This window comes from Marmota marmota, unplaced genomic scaffold (assembly GCF_001458135.2).
Source record: "Marmota marmota marmota unplaced genomic scaffold, marMar, whole genome shotgun sequence".
NCBI classification, from domain to species: domain Eukaryota; kingdom Metazoa; phylum Chordata; class Mammalia; order Rodentia; family Sciuridae; genus Marmota; species Marmota marmota.
This window is the reverse complement of record NW_026000026.1, coordinates 1716885-1735197: the sequence shown is the minus strand read 5'-3', so window position 1 is coordinate 1735197 and position 18313 is coordinate 1716885. Positions and strand designations below refer to the sequence as shown.

The following is an 18313-nucleotide window of genomic DNA, read 5'->3' as shown; positions in this document are numbered from 1 at the left end:
AAAAAAAAAAAAAAAAAAAAAAAAGAGAGAGAGAGATGAGGTGTGTCTTATTGGTAGGGTGCTGCCTAGCATGTGCAAGCCCTGGGCTCAGTGTCCAATATTGCCGAACAAAAGAACAGTGCGCTAAAGAAAGAAATCAGCCTTGAGTGCTTTCTTTTGTTGTCCGGGACACAAACGTAGTTTGCGTTTAAGAATCTTAGCATGGTAGTAGATGTCAGAGCCTCAGTCTTAGTCAGCACACATAAGCCCAAGTGCTGAGGAAGCTAGGAGCAGAGCATCCACAGCATGGTAAATAGAGCTTTTTTTACATTGATGGCATCATGAGTAACTTCAAAATTTTCAGGAATGGAAGTTTCTTTGAAGGAAAGTAAGAGCTTAATTTTTAATTGTGTTGCTCGTGAGTAATGCCTGCCCCAGCTCTATTCCTTATCTCGTGTGCATCTTAAGGCTCCTGGGCAAGACAGAACGTTAGCTGCAGGCACTTGTTCTGTCTCAACCCAAAGGGACGTCTTCGTTCTTGCTCTGCCTGTAGCTGACCAGCAAGTCAAGTCGCTGTCGTCGGTCCTATCCCAGTATCAGGGTTTCAGTGGAGAAGATGGTGGCAGGAAGAACTGCTTTGGCCGGAGTGGCGCCATGCTCTTCGTCCGGGTAAGCCCAACTGCTGTATCCACCTCTCCTGTCATTGGCATCAACTGCTCAAGGCACGGGTGACAAGGCAGGGGGAGTACACACCGCACAGGTCTTTGTGCACTAGTGTGGGCCCTGTGCAGGTGAAGAGGCCTCAAAGGGGGCAACCTACAGAGCACACCTGTGCCCGTCTCTGGCCAAGGCAGTCCTCTCATTTTAGAAACACTTAAAAACACTGCTAAAGCCACTGAGCAGTCTGATTGATTGACTGTGAACAGCCCCATGGAACTCTTGGTGGCCAGGATTGTGCTTGGTGGCTGTGAGAGGAGAGGTTACCCTGTAGCCCCCTCCCTGATTGTGCACTGTAACTCATGAGTACCATGCTGCTTTCAGGTTCCCGTGGGCACCTTGGTGAAGGAGGGCAGTGAGGTCGTGGCCGACTTGTCCCAGCGGGGCCAGGAGTACATCGCTGCACTGGGCGGGGCAGGCGGGAAAGGCAACCGCTTCTTCCTGGCCAATGACAACCGAGCCCCTGTGACTTGCACCCCGGGAGAGCCGGGTCAGGAACGCGTTCTCCACCTGGAGCTCAAGACGGTGGCCCATGCTGGGATGGTGGGTCCCTGGTGGCAAGATGAGCTACTGGCTTAGGAGACAGTAACAGCTTCTCAGCTCATTGGTCCCATCTCAGCCAGCTGCCAACTGCAGCATGAAGGGCCTTCCCAGAGTCACGGGCTATCTTCCTTGTCTTCCAGGTCGGCTTTCCCAATGCTGGGAAGTCCTCGCTCCTCCGGGCCATTTCAAATGCAAAACCTGCTGTGGCTTCCTACCCGTTCACCACCTTGAAGCCCCATGTGGGCATTGTTCACTATGAAGGTCACCAACAGGTAGCAGGTAGAGCATCCAGAATCTGCCCCCAGGGGAGTTGAGGTGATCTGAGCAATTCAGGAAAATAACCAACTCCCAAGCTTAGCTTACTGTTTTTCCTAACTGAAACAATTTTAGTGAGTCTGTTCTGTCCTAGAATCAGCACCACCCCCTTGAATCCAAGTTTCAGGTCAGATCTGTGAGTATAAGTTTTCAACCTGAGGAGTTTTGCCACGGCTTCATTCTTCCATTGTGAACTCTGCCCTGATGTAGACGACGTGTGATTTAAAAAGCTTTCCCTGTACCATTTTGAGAGAAGAAAACTTTTTCCAGAAGATAATGTACCCATTAAAAATAGCCTGCTGGAAAGGTGGTTTGTATAGCACTTTATGTTTGCAAAGTGCTCCATAATGGTTTCCCTCAGTAATCAAATTATTAATAGAGTGCAGGAAGCCGTTTTTTCCTTTTTGGATCATGTTTGAAGCCAGAAAGGACAGGAACGAGTTAAGCACTCCTCATCAGATCAGCATCATCTTGCATTCTGCAGATCTGAAGGCTGAGGCAACCCTAGGGCCTGGCTCCCCAGCCACCAGGTTGAAAGTCCAGCCTGTGGGGCCCACCATGACCCTATGTTCTTGTTTCCTACAGTGGCAGACATCCCTGGCATCATCCGAGGCGCCCACCAGGACAAGGGTCTGGGACTCAGCTTCCTCAGGCACATTGAGCGCTGCCGCTTCCTCTTGTTCATAGTGGACCTTTCCCTACCAGAGCCATGGACTCAGGTGGATGATTTAAAGTACGAACTGGAAAAGTACGAAGAAGGCCTGTCTGAGAGGCCCCATGTGGTTGTTGCAAACAAGATTGATCTCCCCCAGGCCAGAGCCCATCTGCCCCAGCTCCAGGACCACCTGGGACAGGTCATCGCCCTATCGGCAGTGACTGGGGAGAACCTGGAACAGCTGCTGCTGCACCTGCAGGTGCTACACAGGGCCTACGTGGAGGCCGAGCTGAAGCGAGGCAGCCAGCCTCTCAGGTGGTAGCAGTGCACAGTGGACACAGGGGCCTCCAGGCCACCACACAAGCAAACCTGATTATAAAATGTGGGTGGTTTTGAACACATAAGAGAAAGTGCTTGTAAATATTGGAGAGTGTTGGTGCTTCTGTTTTCCCTGCCAACTTAGGGCTCCCCCACTCTCTGGCGTAGTGCTCCCTCAGGTGGTGGAGCATTCTCTGCCACCTGACATCACCTGCTCCCAAGTGCCTTGCAGACTAATTTGCTAACTTGACTCATTTGTGCTAATTAACACCCCTAATTAGGAGGAGGACCATGCCACTGGCTGATGTTAGCAAACGCTGCTGCTGCTGCTGTGCACGCACGGGCTGCTGGGGGAGCTCAGCAGAAGAGCGCAGCCAGAGCCTGGGGCTCGAGCATGTTAGCACATGTGGCAGAGGTAGCCTTTGGTGTCTACTGCCTGTGACCCACAACCTTGTGGTGCAGCAGGGCCTGGGCACAGCTCCTCAGTGGTGTTGCCTGCTATTCCCAAACACCAAGACGGACCTGGCTTCGCGACTGAGTGCACCCAATATCCGGCACAGGCACGCCCCGCCTCTGGCTCTGCTCAGTGTGCACAGCGGGTTGCTAACTGCAGGCAACAGGAGCCTGAATGGCCAGCATCACTCTCAGCAGGCGGCCAAAGCAGTGCTCTGCTTGCTGGGGTTTGAAGAGAACCCTTGCTTTGGGCCAGGCAGTCACCAAGACTCAGCAGGTCCTGTAGGGACATTGTTGGCCTTCTTCCTAAGGCTGAACTGCCGACAAGAGCTGTGCTCTCTCTTCCAGGTGCTGTGTTCTAAGAAAGCAGTCTCTTTCCCATGGGGGGGCTCGAGGTACCCTCACTGAGTACAAGTGGGGCAGGATGAGGGTGGCCTACCCTTCAGAATGCTGCCCCTAAGACCCCAGTGTCTCTCTGACATGTCCCTGATGACCATCAGAAATGGCGGGGACAACAGAAGACAGAGAAGGGGCCCTCAGCATTTGGGGAGATACCTGTCACAGGGTGAGGTTTGCCATGGGATCTTAGGCCAGCCAGGAATGCTCTGTGCAGAGGTCCTTTCTGTGCATTGGGGTTGGGCTGCCTTGAATAATAGGCCTGTGCCTAGGCTTTCAGGAGCAATTCCGTTTTGATCTAACATCAAATCTGCAACTAGAACATGAGGTCCTTTACCCAAAGCTTTATTTTAATGTCTTGTAATTTCAAAGGTCCTCATGCTCTAGAAACCAGGGATGGGTCTTGCATCTGTTTGCTTTCTCTTTCAGGCCACCACAAAGGGTTTTGTAGTCAAGCCTGGCCTGAGAGCGTTAATTATCCATAGCTTTCATCTTTGTGCGGGGCCTCCCTTCCCTGACCCTGTCACAGCCCCCGCCCAGCCTCCCTGTGGTTCAGAGGCCTTGGTCTGGACTGGCTCCTCAAGAGTTGAGGACACAACTATCAGTCCTTGGCTGAGACCATTGCCACACCATCGCTGGTGTTGCCTGAGCTTTCCTGACAACAGGAAGCCCTGTGGCTTCCTAACACTATTCTCCTTTAGGAAGGAAAAGTTGGACTCAGTCTACCTGCCAAGTTCCTGTTTGCTTTTACAGACAGTTTTCTTTTTGCCATTCTGGTTTTTTAATTTTTTTTTTCTTTAGTTTTCGGTGGACACAATATCTTTATTTTTATTTGGTGCTGAGGATTGAACCCAGTGCCTCATGCATACTAGGCGAGCATTCTATCACTGAGCCACAACCCCAGCCCCTAATTTTTTTTTAAACCTTCATTATTTATTTTTGTGGTGCTGAGGATGGAACCCAATGCCTCATACATACTAGGCAAGCACTGTGTCACTGAGCCCCAGCCCCTCAACTCACCCTCTTAAAGCCTGCCTTGTGGTGGTTAGTAGACATTCAAGGTTGTGTGCCTGTCACTGCATCCAGAGGTTTCCAGTCCCCAAAGAAACCCAGTCCCTATCAGACATCACCCCTTTTCCCTGGTTCCAGATACTAGTTCAGTGTCCCCGCGACCCACCTCTGACCTTGCCTTCTCCCCTCTTCCTGCAGCTGAAGGCCAGCCTCAGGTGGCCATCTGCCCCAGCCTTTAGTGGCAGGTGCATTCCCCTGCACCTGTCGTGAGGCAGGTTCTGCCTTCCAAGGCAGAAGGGAGCACCAGTCCTCCCACACAGGACCTTTGGTTCTCATTCTGCCCTAGCAGCCTTAAAGGAGCTGACCCCAAAAAGGCTGTGGGCAAGTATCTGTGGAATGAGCAAGTGAGTGGGCACCAGTACTGGGTACATTTACTTAATTCAAACAGGAAGGTGGTGCTAGAAGACTCAGGCAGCCTTGCCCTTTCCCCGTTGTTCATCCCAACTTTCTGCCCCCTCCTCCATCACAACTCCCTGCCCTGCCATCCCAATTCCTTGCCCCCTCCCACTCCATCCCAGCTCCCTTATTCAGTGACCTCACACCAGTCTCCAGTGCTTACTGTAACTAAGGAGCCCTGTACCAGGCTGTATATATCTGCTCTGTGTTGTTTTCTGTCTCCCATTATCTGTCCTCACTGACTGGTGACATTTCTCAGACACTTCAGTAAGCCAGCTTTTTGTTGCTGGAGATTTTCTCTTGGATGTGGGTCAGCCACCTACAAACAGTGGCCAGAGGCCCTCCAAGATGGGTCTGGCCTGCCCTGAGGCAGTCCTCAGTCTGTCTTGCTTGGGAGCCTGCCTCCTGTGGATAGTCACCCCCAGTGGTTCTGCATGGGTATCTGCCATGAGCTGCAATCTGGCTACTCCATGATTTTTCTGGAAGCAGGCCTGAAAATGGGGACCCAAGCTTCAGGATGCAAAATGTCCCTAAATTCCCCAGCTTTGAGTCCTGTACTCCACCCTTACCCTGGCACCTTTGCTCTAGAGCTTCTATCCACTTGGTCCAGAGACCAAGCCTCCAGCTCCAGGAGGGCTTTGGGGGTGTGCTCTCAGCCTGTCCTCTCATCTACTGCCCCAGGTCTGCTTCAAGATTTGTGGATGTGTCTAGCCCACACTTCCTTTGTGCACAGAGGTTCCCACCTGCCACATTGCCTTCATATCGATGGTGGGAAATAGAAGCCAGCAGGGCACAATGTTTCCAGGGACATAAAAAGCCTGGGAAGGCCAAGGGGGCTGGCCTACTTTCCAGCAGGGCAGGTTTCCCTTTTCCCCAGAAGATGGAAGCGATAGGCAGTTGGTGGCCTTAGTGGCAGAGAGAGTGCAAGTGGAGCCCGCCTCACAGCTGCAGCCTAGGTGTCCCAACCTGCCCTGACCAATGGGGCAGCCCCAGCCAGAACTCCAAGGGCCCTGCCACTCCTACTCTGCCCTGGGTCCATAGTGTGGTCCCACCTGGCTAGCCTGGCAACCAGAGGCCCAGCTGAGGCAGAGCTACCTGATACTCCCCAGGGAGCCAGGACAAGTCCAGACGTGGGACAACAGAGGTATTCCCTCCCAGTTCTGGAGACCAGAAGCCTAGGATCCAAGTATCAGAATCCCTAGGGAGCGTCCTTGTGTCCTCTTTCAGCTCCCAGTGGCTACTGCTATCCTCAGACCTCTGCTGCCATCTTCATGTGGCATCTCCCTGTGTTCCTTTGTCCTCTTAGGAACCTGTTATTGGACGTAAGGTGCTCTCTAAATTCAGGATGCCCTCCTCTGACTACATTGACAGAGCTTATCTTTCTGACCAAGGTGTATCCTGAAACTCTGGATGGACATGAGTGCTGGCCTATCAGCCCCATGTGACACCCCTTCTCTGATGCCACATGTGCCTTAGGAGGGGTGTCGTGCCATGGGCTGGGGCATCTGTGAGTCCCTCCCTTCTCCCTGTCTTCATCCACGTCAATGCGTCAGCCTCAGCTCCTCCCTTGGGATTATCACTGCGACCTTCTAATGTTCCCTCCCCCCGCCCCGTGCCTTTTCCATTTGGCAGGTGCAGGACCCTGAGCGTGACAAATTCCTCTGCCCACTCACAGGACAGGGCTCCTGCTGCCCTGCCAGCCATTCCCTGGCCACGCTGAGGGCACAACCTAGACTACAGCCTCCTACTGACCCCTGTGACCAAATGCCCCCCATTCAGGAAGCAAAGACAGCCCACCATCTAGGCCCTCAGCACCTGCTGCCACCCTCACACATTGCCTGAGAAGGTGACATGGTTTTGTGTGCAGTGTCCCCAACACCTGAGACAACACTGGCACCAGGGCCAGATGTGAAGGACAGGCGTACTGAGTGTACTCGTATTAGGGTATGTGAAGGTGTTCACCAGTAGGGGACACAGCTAAAGGACATGGAGTGGGAAGCCGCCTGCCCTGACGGGCTGCCTGGAAGCCAGGCAGGTGCAGAGGCCATGTCCCCAGGGTGGACCGCTGTGACTGTCTGTGTTGCAGCAGATTGCACAGAGGCAGGGGCTGCAGGGTTGGGAGATGGGGGACAGAGAGGTGCCACTGCCAGGCAAGGGCAGTAGGAGGATCAACAGAGGTGGGGGTCCTAAATCCACACAGTGCTGTGAGTGGGGTTGGGAGGCGCGCAGAGGTAGGGTGCCTGCCTGGCCTGCCTGAGGCCCTGCTTCGCCCTCAGCACCCCACAAAGGACCCTGGAGCCTCATGGGCAATGGCTCCAGAGGGAAGAGGAGCAGTCCCAAGGCAGACAGTGATGGCAACTGCAGAGCTGCGTGAATGCACTTGAGGCTGCTGAGGTGTACACTTACAGGAGGGTCGATGGCAGATTCATGTGACATATGCTTTATGCCACAAAGACGAAAATTGCCAGAACCTCACACATGAGCACACGTTCATGTGGGTGCAGGTAGGATGGGCAGCGTGTGGATACTGGGTGTCGTCTCCTGCTATGGCCCTGTGGTTCCGCTAGTGAACATCGGGCAGTGGGTGCTCAGGGTCTCTGCACCATCATGCCCCTCACCCCCAGCATGTGAGTCTATGGCAAACTCAAAGGAAAGGCAGGACACCTTAGCCAGAGTGTCACTGTCCAGCAAGCCCCTGGCTGTCCCCAGCTGGCAGTCTGTCTGGAACACCGTTTGATGAGGGAATGGGTACCTGCAGTTGAGGGGACACATAGAGGAGTCCATTGAGGCCTGAACTTCCTTGGCATGAGGCCTCCCAGTGAATGTCCCTCCCTCTTCCTCTATGGGGACTCCTGGGGGCGTGGCCATCAGCCCCACAAGGGTAAAAGAATCCACACTTGGTGGATATGTTCACATTTGTGTCGCCAGCCCCACCCATGGTCAGCATGTGGCCCTTCTGAAACAAGCTAGGCCCTGACTCCCATCCCGGCATGCAGAATGGGTGACCTCTCACGCAGGCCAGTGGCCCCCAGCCCATACCCACTGAACCTGGGGGTGGAAGCCAGGGCTACCTGGGGCACTGTGGTGGCTAGTGGGGACAGGCTGTGTGGCAGACAGCGCTGCCTGGTCATTCTTTCTAGCCATCATTTTGTTGCTGAAGAGAGTTTTCTTAACAAAAGCCATTGTCTTTCCCCAAATCCAGGAAATCACCCCATACTCTGCTGTGGCCCCTGGGGACAGGACTGGCCTTGGCCCAGAAAATTGCTCTGCTCAGCCACTGGGCTGGGTGGTGGGATATGGTGAGGGGCGAGCTCGGCTAGGACCTGGGGCAGGGTGTCAGCTCCACATGGACCTGTGTACTAAGGCTGGCCTAACTTGTCAAGCACACTCACTTCAGCTATCCTGGATGTGTGGGACCCTGTCCTGGGTCAGGGTCCTCTGGGGTCACTGGGCTACATGGCCAAGGGCAGAGCAAAGCCTCGTGGTTCTGGTGGCTAGTCCCCTCAGGGTTGGTCAGGACTGTGCCTCCAGGGGCAGAGGCAGAAGCTTGCCTGCTGGGAACAATCTGGGAGGCTCAGGACAGAGCAAGAGGTCTCCTGCCAGGGGGGCCAGAGCTCTTCCTGGATCCCCTCACAGCCCTGCCTCCATTCTGCCACCTGGCCCCAGCCCTGCCAAGTCAATCTGCCATCCAGCTGTTTTGCCAGGAAGGCACTCTCCTGTGTACCTCTGCCTGGCATGACCCTCAGGCCCCCTTGGGCCCTGGAATAGACTGGCAGCTGGACAGACTGAAGGAAGCCCTGAGGTAATGGGTGTTGGGAGACTTAGCCAATAGTGCTCTAAGTAACTTCTTGTGCCCGGACCACCCCAGGTAGGCCCCAGCCAGTGCCTTCCAACCAGCTGCCCCTGTGTACGCTGGCATGGCCCCAGCAGTGTTTGCTTTCTCCCTGAGATGGGTCCTATGCCCTGTGTCCACCTAGCTGTGTGGCCCACAGGGACCATTGAGGAAAGGCTGGAGCTTATTGGTCAAAGGGGCGTACTGAAGGGCCCAGTCCTGGCCCCAGGCAGCATCTGGGTGGCCCTACAGGTTTCCATGGCCCAACAGCCCTCAGAGCCACTGGTCCATTGGGGGCTCAGGCCCAGTGGTTCCTGCCACCCAGATGGACAACCCCTGCCATCCCTGGAGAAGGAGAAGCCTGGTGCAGGGTCTAGCATAAAGCATGCAGTGGTGGTGGGGGGCGGGGGTTGTGGACTCCATCCTTTCCCTGGGTGCATCTTTCTGAAATACCTGCATTAGAATTTGACTCACTGGGTTTAACATCAGCCCAGAATGTGAAGCTCCACCTCTCTCTGGGTACTCAGTTCATCATTCTAGCATAAAAAATGGCTTGGAGGGAATGGGACAAGGGACATGTTTTCTGGCTTAGAGCTGATAATGGACCAGGTGAGACCCAGAGCTGATAAAGGAAGCTGTGTGTCCTGAAGGACTAAGCCCACCAGGGAGGCATCACTGAGGAAGTGGCCCACTGGCCACCCACTGTCCTGGCTTGTCAGAGTCTGTGGGTCTGCCATGATGGACCCTCAGATCATGATGGCCAGGAGCCCAGGAGGGAGGGCTGCAGGCAGGCTTCCCACTGCAGAGCTGCCCCACTCTGACCCCAGCTTGGAACTGGGTCTGCTGGGGTCTTTAAAGAGACCCAGCATGGACAGCAGAGACCTGTGGAGGCTGTCAAGTGTGTGCTGTCTGAGCATGGCGGAACAGTGGCTCAGAGGGGCAGACCACCCCGTCGTCTCATGGTCAGAAGCTGGTTCTTCCCCACCTCCCCCTCTCTTGCTCCTTTGAAGGGCATTTGCATGCCTCTCGGGGTCTGTGTCTGGCATTCCAGCAAGAAACCTCGCAGGAGGGAAGGGACCGGGTGCTCTCAGGGCACCTGCTTACTGGTTCGGACACCCTTGTGGCAGCCTGTTGACAGGTAGGATGTCACCTCTCAGCTTCTATAGCCCGCTGTGTTGAAAAATGTTTTCCTGCCAGTTGCACACAGTTAAATTTGAGCCACTGGATACTTAACTCCACATTTTTATTCATCAAAGACACCGATGCATCATGGTCAGGATGCCACCTGGGCTATGTTATGCTCAGCAGGATCTTTCTCATCATGATGGCTTTAGGAAGGAAAGCGTGTGGATGACTTGTGAAACCTGAAGCACTAGGCCTCACTTCAGGCAAAGCTGCATCCAGGTGCTCAGATGATGGCCTCAGGAGGCTCTCCTTCCACCTCTCAGCTTGGCTTGTCTCCGCACTGGCTACCCCGCTCAGGTGACCTCAGCCTTGGAGGCTGCCAGGCCAGCAACGGCATTTGGAGAAGGCCCATCCTTCCAAGGCTCCAGCCAAAGTACCAGCATTGCTTCTGGCTTCCCAGGCTGTGGCTGTGGGCCACCTTGAGGCCATCCTGGTGATTCTGGCTGGCCATGCCTGGGACCCCCACTCATCCTAAGCCCAGCGTTGGGTGGCCCTGCTGGAGTGAGGACGGCATGGTTCCCCAAAGAAAAGTGCTTCTCCCAGGAAGGTGCCCAGCGTCCTGTTCCTGGAAGAGGACAAGAAGGTTGCCAGGGAGCTAAGGGTTCCAGAAGGAAAGCAGCCCTAGATTAGCTCTGTGATATGAGCAGGTCACTAACCCTTTCTGTGCCTCAGTTTCCTCATCTATACACTTGACATGCTCAAGGGCTAGATGAGTTGCAGGAAAGGGCTGAGAACAGTGCCCGGGACGCACTGTTACAGCACAGCTCTGCCCTTGATGTTATTATAGTGAACACTCAAGCCAGGCCCCTTCCCAGGTGGGCCCCAGTGAGGGAGTCCCCAGCCTCAACTCTGCCCCTTCCTTGCTCCCTGTCCTCTAAAAGAAACTTAGGAACCTCTGGAGCTTGGCCCTGACCCTTGACCCTGACTTCTCCTCTAAGATCCCCAATCTTTGGATGTTCCCACCTCAGCACTGGCCACTGGATAAGCCATAAGGCCTGGACATTCGGAGCAAGAAGACGTCCCCCCTGACCTCACCAGGTCTCAGGGAGGGAAGGGCTATCTGGTCCCTGGGGACTGAAGAACCTGACCAAACTTCCGGTCCAGCCAACTTCAGATGCCATGTCCACTCGCACATTGGGGAAGTTGACCCCTCCAGGTCCAGGGCAGCAGGGGCTATCTTCAGCCCCCAGCCCTCTGTAGTCCACCTGCTGGCAGGTGGGACCCAGGCACCTACAACAAGTTAGCACAGCACTGTTCCGTGTCCCTGGAGGCAGTTTCATTAATGAGCTGCTGCCTGCGCCCAGGACAAGGGGTCTGCTGAGCCACTCCAGACAAGAGAGTCGTGCCAGGCACCTGGCTGCCGTCTTGGGCATGGCTGAGCCCTTCCAAGGAGGAAGAAGCTGAGGAAGGAAGGAAGGAAAAAACTTTGAAAGAGGGGCTGGGATGTGGCTCAAGCGGTAGCGCGCTCACCTGGCGTGCGTGCGGCCCGGGTTCGATCCTCAGCACCACATACAAAGATGTTGTGTCCGCTGATAACTAAAAAAAAATAAAAAATAAAAAAAAATAAAAAAAAAAACTTTGAAAGAAGCAGCAGCAGCAGCATCTGTTCCAGCAACCCCTGCCCCTACCTGGCCTTGGAACCCTGTGGGGATGAGGTGTGAACGGGCTGGTGTTCCCTTCGGCCTGCACTTCACTTCTGACCTCTAGGCAGATCTGGGGCTGGGCTGGGCTGAGGCCTCAGTTTCCCTTCAAAGCACACACCTCTTGCAACCTGGGCAATTATATGTTGGGATCTAAAGCTCTATAGCCACTCTACTGCCCCTCTTTTGTCCTTCCACATAGTCCTGGCCCAAGAGGGGCTGATGGAGGTCAGCTGCTTTCTCAGCTCCTTCCTGTGCACAATGGAGACATACAGTGAGCACCCAATGTTTCATGTTAGGAGCAACAGAGCTAGGGCTCAATTCTGAGGTTTAGAGTTCTCCCTGGGTGCCCCATCCTGTCCCCTCCTGGGGATACCACTGCTTTCATGCAGGGAATAGAGGCCTAGATCCTGTCTCTCAGGAGGATGTGGCCCTATGGGGATTATTTCATACTCCACTCTCCTGCAGTGCCCTGCACACAGCAGGTTCTTAGGAAGAATGTGGGGAAATGGAAAACGTGTGGGCTTTAGTGTCAGGCTTGGCTCCAGATGCCACCTCCCTGCCGACGTGGGCCAAGTCCCCTGTGCCCGTTGGCTTTCTCCTAGGCAGAGTGGAGAACACATTGCCCCCTGGGCTGCAGAGATGCACCAATAATTATTGGTGGAAGGTTCCTCACATGAGTGCTCGGGTGCACTGGGGTGCAGAGAGGTGATAACCAGTAACTCTTTGGCATCTCAGGGCTCTGGAAGCCTTGCCAGGGAGACCCAGTCATCCCTCCTGGCCCTGCAGTACCTTGGCCTTTTGCATAAGGAGGACAGTGGACTGCCTGGTGAGCACCTTGAGAGCTCAGGGTCTTCATGCCAGGCAGAGAAGGACCCCCACACAGCATGTGCCCGGAACCTGTCCCCAGGGGGCACCTTCAGAGCCAGTGCAGGGCAGGAACCGTGGCAACACCTACCTGGCTGGTCCCTGATGTCCCCAAGCTTTCTTTTGGGGGGCATACCCAGCCAGGCTGTGATCCTGCCTCCTGCTCTAGGTGGCTCCTAGTGGCTCCTGGTGGGCAACCAAACCGACCTCATGTGCCCATGGTAGCTATCTGTCTTGTGGCACACCTTGCCCCTTAAGTCATCTGTCACCTCCCCACAGCTCAGGGAATACATCTGTGTTGCTCCCACTCTATGCCTGGTACACAGTAGGTGCTCAGTAAACAACAGCTGTGCTGCTGGGCTCTGGGCCCAGGGCTTTGTTTCCTCCGGGGCTCAGATTGCAGAAGAAGGCCCCGGGCATGTTTGTTTCTGCAGAGGGCCCAATAGGCTCGGTGCCTTTCTTCTCTCCTCCTCCGTCCCTGCACAGGAGCTCCAGGAGCGGCAGTTTCCAGAGATTGAAGGCAAAATTGCCTGAAAGCCTGTGCTTTTATCCTCCAATTTGTAGCCATTTAGCAGGGCCGGGCGGAGGGGCGGCCAGGCTCTGGCTGTGCTGTCGCAAGGAAGCACCCACAGCAGCAGAGCACAGTCCTTTGTCCTTTCTCAGACAGCTTTAGGCCTCTGGACAGACACCCGCTGGGGGGCAGGCCAGGTGGTGCAGGGGTTTGGAGGCCAATGGCTAGCCTGCTGGGGAGGTGCAGGGCCTCCAGGAGGCGGGGCGGGCTGCCTGATGCTGAAGGTGGCCTCGGTGCTCAGTGCTCTTGGCTCTCAGAACAGCACCCAGCCAGGAGGCGTGGGGCAGGAGGTGCAGGCCTAGACAAGCACAGTGAATGAAGGCCAGCACCCCGGGGTCACCCTCCCTCTGGTCATTAAGAGGAGCCTGTAATGCTTTTGCCCAAGAGGAGGGTCCTGCCTGAATCAGAGATTGGCAGGATTAAAATTCTGAAGCAGGAAAAGGGTGTTGGAGAGGGCAGGTCCCAGGCTTAGAAAGGGGCGTGGCAGGAGGTTTCTAGAGAGTTTGGAAAACAAAGTGTGGGTGTAGAAGGTGGGTAGGGGGTGTCTGGGGAGGGAGCTGCTGGAGGCTGGGTCCCTTCGGCAGTGCTGAGACTGAGCTGCTGTGGAGCCCGGCACTGCGTGGAGTGCACTCACACATCTGGACTGCGTGGTGCCTGGTCCAGAGGCAGCTTCTGTGAGATGCTGGGTTCACTCCTGCCCAGGGAAGGAGAGGTGAACCCTGCAGTGCAAGGCAGCAGGACAGGTGAGAGCCAGGGCCCCAGCTCTCCTGCTTTCCAAGTGGCTCTGGGTTCCTAGGGGAGGGCAGCCCTTTAGGCCATTTGCTCCCCAAGGAGGAGACCACCCTTGCTCCACCCACGCACCTCACTACACCCCCCTCCAGGCCTTTGCCCAGGACAGTGCCTCTACCAAAGAAGCTTCTTATCCCCTCCCCTGGCTCATCCCCTCAGGGCAGCCCCAGCAACTCAGCTCTAGCCCCCATGTCCCCATGTCCCCAGGAGCCTTTCATGGCCACTGTGCCCATCCCTTTACCCCAACCCAGCACAAGGGCATGCCCAGGGCCCTCCCCGACCCTAACTCAGTGCACAGGCATGGCCCTGTGTCCTGGGTCTCGCTGCCCTGCTCCCTAAGGGAAGGTCATGGCTGTGAGGACACCCAGCTGCAAAGAAGGCCAAGCACCCCTGTCCTGGGGGCGGGCTGCTCTGTCAGGGTGGGGGCACAGGTCTGCATCCTCGAGACTGGTGTGACTCCCTCCCAGCCACCCTCCCACACACATGCATGGCTGGGCCTCTTCTTCCACAGGGGCATTAAACTGGAAGTGGCAGACCTATTTCCTCCTACCAAGTCCTTCATCCAGAATGCCAAGGTCTGTGTCTATGTCCTTTGGGGGGGGGGGTCTTCCTGGAGCCTCTGATTGGAGTTCACGGACTCTGACCACTCCACAAAGTCCTCAGGAATCAGCACCAATAAAAAAATACGCTTTATTGTGACTTCACGGTGGCAGGGGCAGTGCAGCGGGCACACAGAGAGTGAGCGGAGCATGCAGAGCACCTAAAGCAGGTGCGCAGGATGTGGCAAGGCGGCCCCTCCCTGGGCATCCTAGCCCAGGTCTTCTCTGACTACTCCTGCCAGCCTTGGGACCCCCTACCCAACAGTCCCCAAGACATTCTGGTTGAGTCGATGGGGTGGCGGGGCAGGCTCTGGCCCACCCAGCAGGCACTAGGACTCTGACCACTCTCAGAGCCAGCGGTCCCACCAGCTCCAAGCCCAGGGGCGGGGCGGGCAGAAGCAGCTGGCGCAGCTCAGCCGGAAGCCGCAGCAGAGGGAGGAGGGCGTGGGAGCCCACACCTGCCAATCCAGCCCTGAGCTCCTCGGCAATTTTGTCTCTCTTGATTAAACATCCAAGGAACATCAAGTTCACAGACGTGTTTTCTTCATCTTCCTGAAGACACCCAGAAAGGAAAAGTAGAGAACGGCTTCGAGGTTCCTGGGGCACCTGACACGTGGTGGGCAGGGAGCTGGGAGGAAAGGCTAAAGGGGCCAGGCTCTGGGCTTGAGTGAGACAGACAGTGGCCAAGGCAGACCCAGCGTGCCTGGGAGGAGTGCAGGTGTGCAGGTGTGTGCAGGCGTGCGCACGTGCAGGGGCACACTGCTGGCAGGGGGCTGGAGCACACACCCAGTAACTACCAAGTATGCAAATGGTGGACACCACAGGCACTGCACTGTCGGTGGGGTTGAACAGCAAGTCTGGAACCTTCCTGGAGTGAAGCAAAAGGAGGTGGCAGTTCAGCCCTTGAGGGCCCCTGACCAGCCCACCAGCTTTCCCCCAGGGCAGACGGTCTAAAAGAGGCTGCCATGGTGTTTAGGGTGGGCCGCAGGCCATGGCTCATCCTTGGGAGTGAGCCAGGCAGGTATGTGTGGCCCAGCTGCCCAGGAGACAGGGTCTTCGAGGGGAGCGGCTGGGGGCCCGGGTGGGCTGGCTCACTTCCAGCACTGCTCCAGGGAGCCGTGAGGCTGCACCTTGAGCTTCTGAGGGCAGAGCAGCTTGGTGAAGGCTCGGCGGAAGCTGTAGTGGCACAGCGGGTACAGCACAGGGTTCACAGCCGAGTTGGCCCACAGGAGCCAGAAGGAAGTCTCGTACCAGTAGTCGGGGATGCAGTGGCCATGGCAGGCGGCTCGGATGATCATCAGAAGTGTGTATGGGGCCCAGCAGAGCCCGAAGATGCTCACTATGATGGCCAAGGATTTGGCTACCTTCTTGTCCCGTGACAGCCGGAAACGCTGGGTGATGCTCTGGGACACCATCTTCATGCGCTTCTCCAGAGATGCTGAGGACGCAGAGGGCTTAGAGCCCCTCTTGAGTGAGCGTGGTCTCTCATGGCCCCTCGAGGAGCTGCCAGAGCTGGAGGTGGGGGAGGCTGCAGCGCCACCACTGCCTCCTCCAAGGGTGGCCTCCCCAGCCTCTCCACCAGGGCCAGCCTCGCCCACCCCATACCTGTGCAGGGGCACAGCCTCCCCATGCCCCTTGGGCCAGCAGCCCCAGCAGCCAGGCGGTGGGGGAGGTGGCGAGGATTGAGCCTCAGGTGGGGGCTCGGGGCCTGCTTCGCGGGCACCGTCCAGCCGGAGGCGGGTGCGCCTCTGGATGTTCAGGTAGATGCTGAGGTTGAAGAAAGTGACGCTGAGGAAGGGCGTGAAGAACTCGAGCGTGGAGGCCGTGATGAGGAAGTACCAGTTGTAGAAGAACTCAGCATAGCAGTGGCCCTCAGGGATGGAGCTGCCACCAGATAGGTACTCCCAGCTCAAGATGGCCGGCCCATACAGCAGAAAGGCCAGCACCCACACCAGTGCCATCTTCCGCACTGCCCGCCGGGTGTCGCCCTGCTGGGCCCGGTATGAGACCTGCAGAGGGGCACGTGGTCGGGAGGGACTAAACCCAGGCCAGCTTTGGCCTCTGCACATTCTCTTGCTAGCAGCGATGTTCCCCTTCTCCTCCCTTCCCTCCACCCCTACGCCCACCAACACCCCTGGCTGGCTGATGCCCTGTCTCAGTGCCTCCTGCAGTCCACAGAGTCCTGCTCCTTTACTGTCCCCCTGCATCAGCCGTGTACCCTCCTGGTGTCCTGTCATTGGCCCAGTGTTTCAGTGTATCCCCAGCAGCAGACTTAGCAGAGGCCAGCACCTGGAGCCACCCTGTTTCTGATGTGAAACATCTTGAGGAGGCCCGAGCCATTTTCAGAGGCTTACTGTGCCAAAGGGGGTGGTTCCAGCCCGGCCCCTGCTCAGGTGCTTACCCCCTGGGAGCTGGAGATACAGGAATGAAGCCACATGCTGGCCCACTGCTGGAAGACATCAAACCTCCCTGATCCCCATTCCAGGAATCCCTGGAAGGAGGAGTAGAGAGGGCGGAGCCATCAAGTCCTCCCCCAAGACTCCTAGTGCAGAAAGCAGCTAGCCAGCAGGGGGAAGGGTGACAGGAGGGCCAAGGGTCCTGCTGAAGGGCCCTCAGGCACAGCCCAGGGGGAAGTGACCTGACAGCCCCCTCCCCCTCCCCCCGCAACAGCATGGTGGCTTTTATCCTGGTGGGAACAGGAGGGTGAGCAGAGCTCATGCGACACCCTGGTCTGCGGCACACGGGGCGACTACCATGCAGGCTCTGGACGTCACTCCACTTAACTCCTGCTGCCCCACTTCCTTGGTGACTGGAGAGAAGGACCACACGCGGTGGTCAAGAGGACCCAGGCTGGCACTCTTTGCATTTGTCCTTCAGCTTTTTAGACTTGAAAGAAGTGTGGTCCTCCAGCAAGGGGTACCTGCTAAGACCTGGGGGCGGTGAGCCATCAAGAAGATGAGGAGATAAAAGAGACTGCCAGGGCCCCACCCTGCCTTGGCGCCTGTGTGGCCCCGCTGACACCAGGGGTCTTGTGCGTATGGAGCCGCAGCCTGACTTCCTGGGGCCACGTGAATGCACACTCACGTGTGCCCACATGTGAGACGGAACAGATCTCCCTCACCTCCAGACACTCTGGACCTGCCCTGGGGCAGAGGCTAGGCAGTGACACCTCTTTCTGCAGGAATACATGATTCCAGATCAGACTCCCTGCTTCCTGCCTGTGCCAGGACCAGTCCTACTGGCAGCAAATGGCGACGGAATGGGCACCTGGCCAAAGAGTGCCCACAAGTCCAGTGGGGGCCTGCCCACCAGGCACCGCGCACCCACCTCCACGTGCCCACCTGCTCAGGACTCCCTGAGGCCATCACTTGCTGCCCCCCCATGTCACAGGACTCACAGCTCTGGTGACTGACAGGAAGCGGTCATAGCTGATGAGCACGATGTTGAAGACTGAGGAGGTGCACAGCAGGTAATCTACCACCAGCCACAGCTTGCAAAGGCCTCGGCCGAAGCTCCAGCGGCCAGTCAGCACATAGGGCACATACAGCGGGATGCAGAAGGCACCTGTGGGAGAATGGAGTGTGGTGGACAGGGCCTTGGGTCAGACCCACCAGAGTGACACAGGGCCCTGGTGGGAGGGGGGAGACGATGACAGGGCAGCCGCTTGTCTGGGAACAGCTATTCTTATGTTGCCATCCCCCCACTGGGCACCATCTCAGTGTGGCGCTAGCTTTCAGTCCCCACAGAGCCCCTAGCCCCACTGTTGTCCCCTGGACTTGTGGGCAGGAGGGAGGATCCAGGCATGGCACCTCTGAACCCAGAGTCGGGCTTCTGCTTGGCTCTCTCAGCCTCCAAAAAGAAGGAAGAGCATTTCTTCCCCACCCTCCACCAGGCTGGACCCCAGCCCTGGCCTTGGCTGTTAGTCAGCCTCCCTCCTCAGCTTAAAAGCCCAGAAATCCTTTCTCCTAGCTTAAAGAGCGCTTGGCT

The 18313-nt window shown here is 56.6% G+C and overlaps 2 protein-coding genes across 4 annotated transcripts in view; one reads left to right on the top strand and one right to left on the bottom strand.

Annotated features, from left to right (window-relative positions):
• The window catches only part of Mtg2 (mitochondrial ribosome associated GTPase 2), a 17538-nt gene extending 3408 nt beyond the window's left edge, over positions 1-14130 (top strand). The window contains exons 3-7 of one of the 3 annotated variants that reach the window (XM_048810707.1): positions 533-648; positions 1021-1239; positions 1380-1518; positions 2140-2543; positions 14112-14130. In XM_048810707.1, the coding sequence (XP_048666664.1) occupies positions 533-648; positions 1021-1239; positions 1380-1518; positions 2140-2531 (866 nt within the window). In that variant the 3' untranslated portion in view covers positions 2532-2543; positions 14112-14130. Of the gene's footprint in view, positions 1-532; positions 649-1020; positions 1240-1379; positions 1519-2139; positions 2633-14111 lie in introns of those variants that run through there. The other 2 variants (XM_015478653.2, XM_048810708.1) reach the window with 2 other exon arrangements.
• Positions 14131-14609: 479 nt separating this feature from the next.
• The window catches only part of Hrh3 (histamine receptor H3), a 6323-nt gene continuing 2619 nt past the window's right edge, over positions 14610-18313 (bottom strand). Inside the window, exons 2-4 of the mRNA XM_048810706.1 lie at positions 17724-17891; positions 16728-16817; positions 14610-16335 (exon numbers count right to left, since the gene is read on the bottom strand). Coding sequence (XP_048666663.1) covers positions 15418-16335; positions 16728-16763 — 954 coding nt within the window. The 5' untranslated portion in view covers positions 16764-16817; positions 17724-17891 and the 3' untranslated portion in view covers positions 14610-15417. The remainder of the gene's footprint in view (positions 16336-16727; positions 16818-17723; positions 17892-18313) is intronic.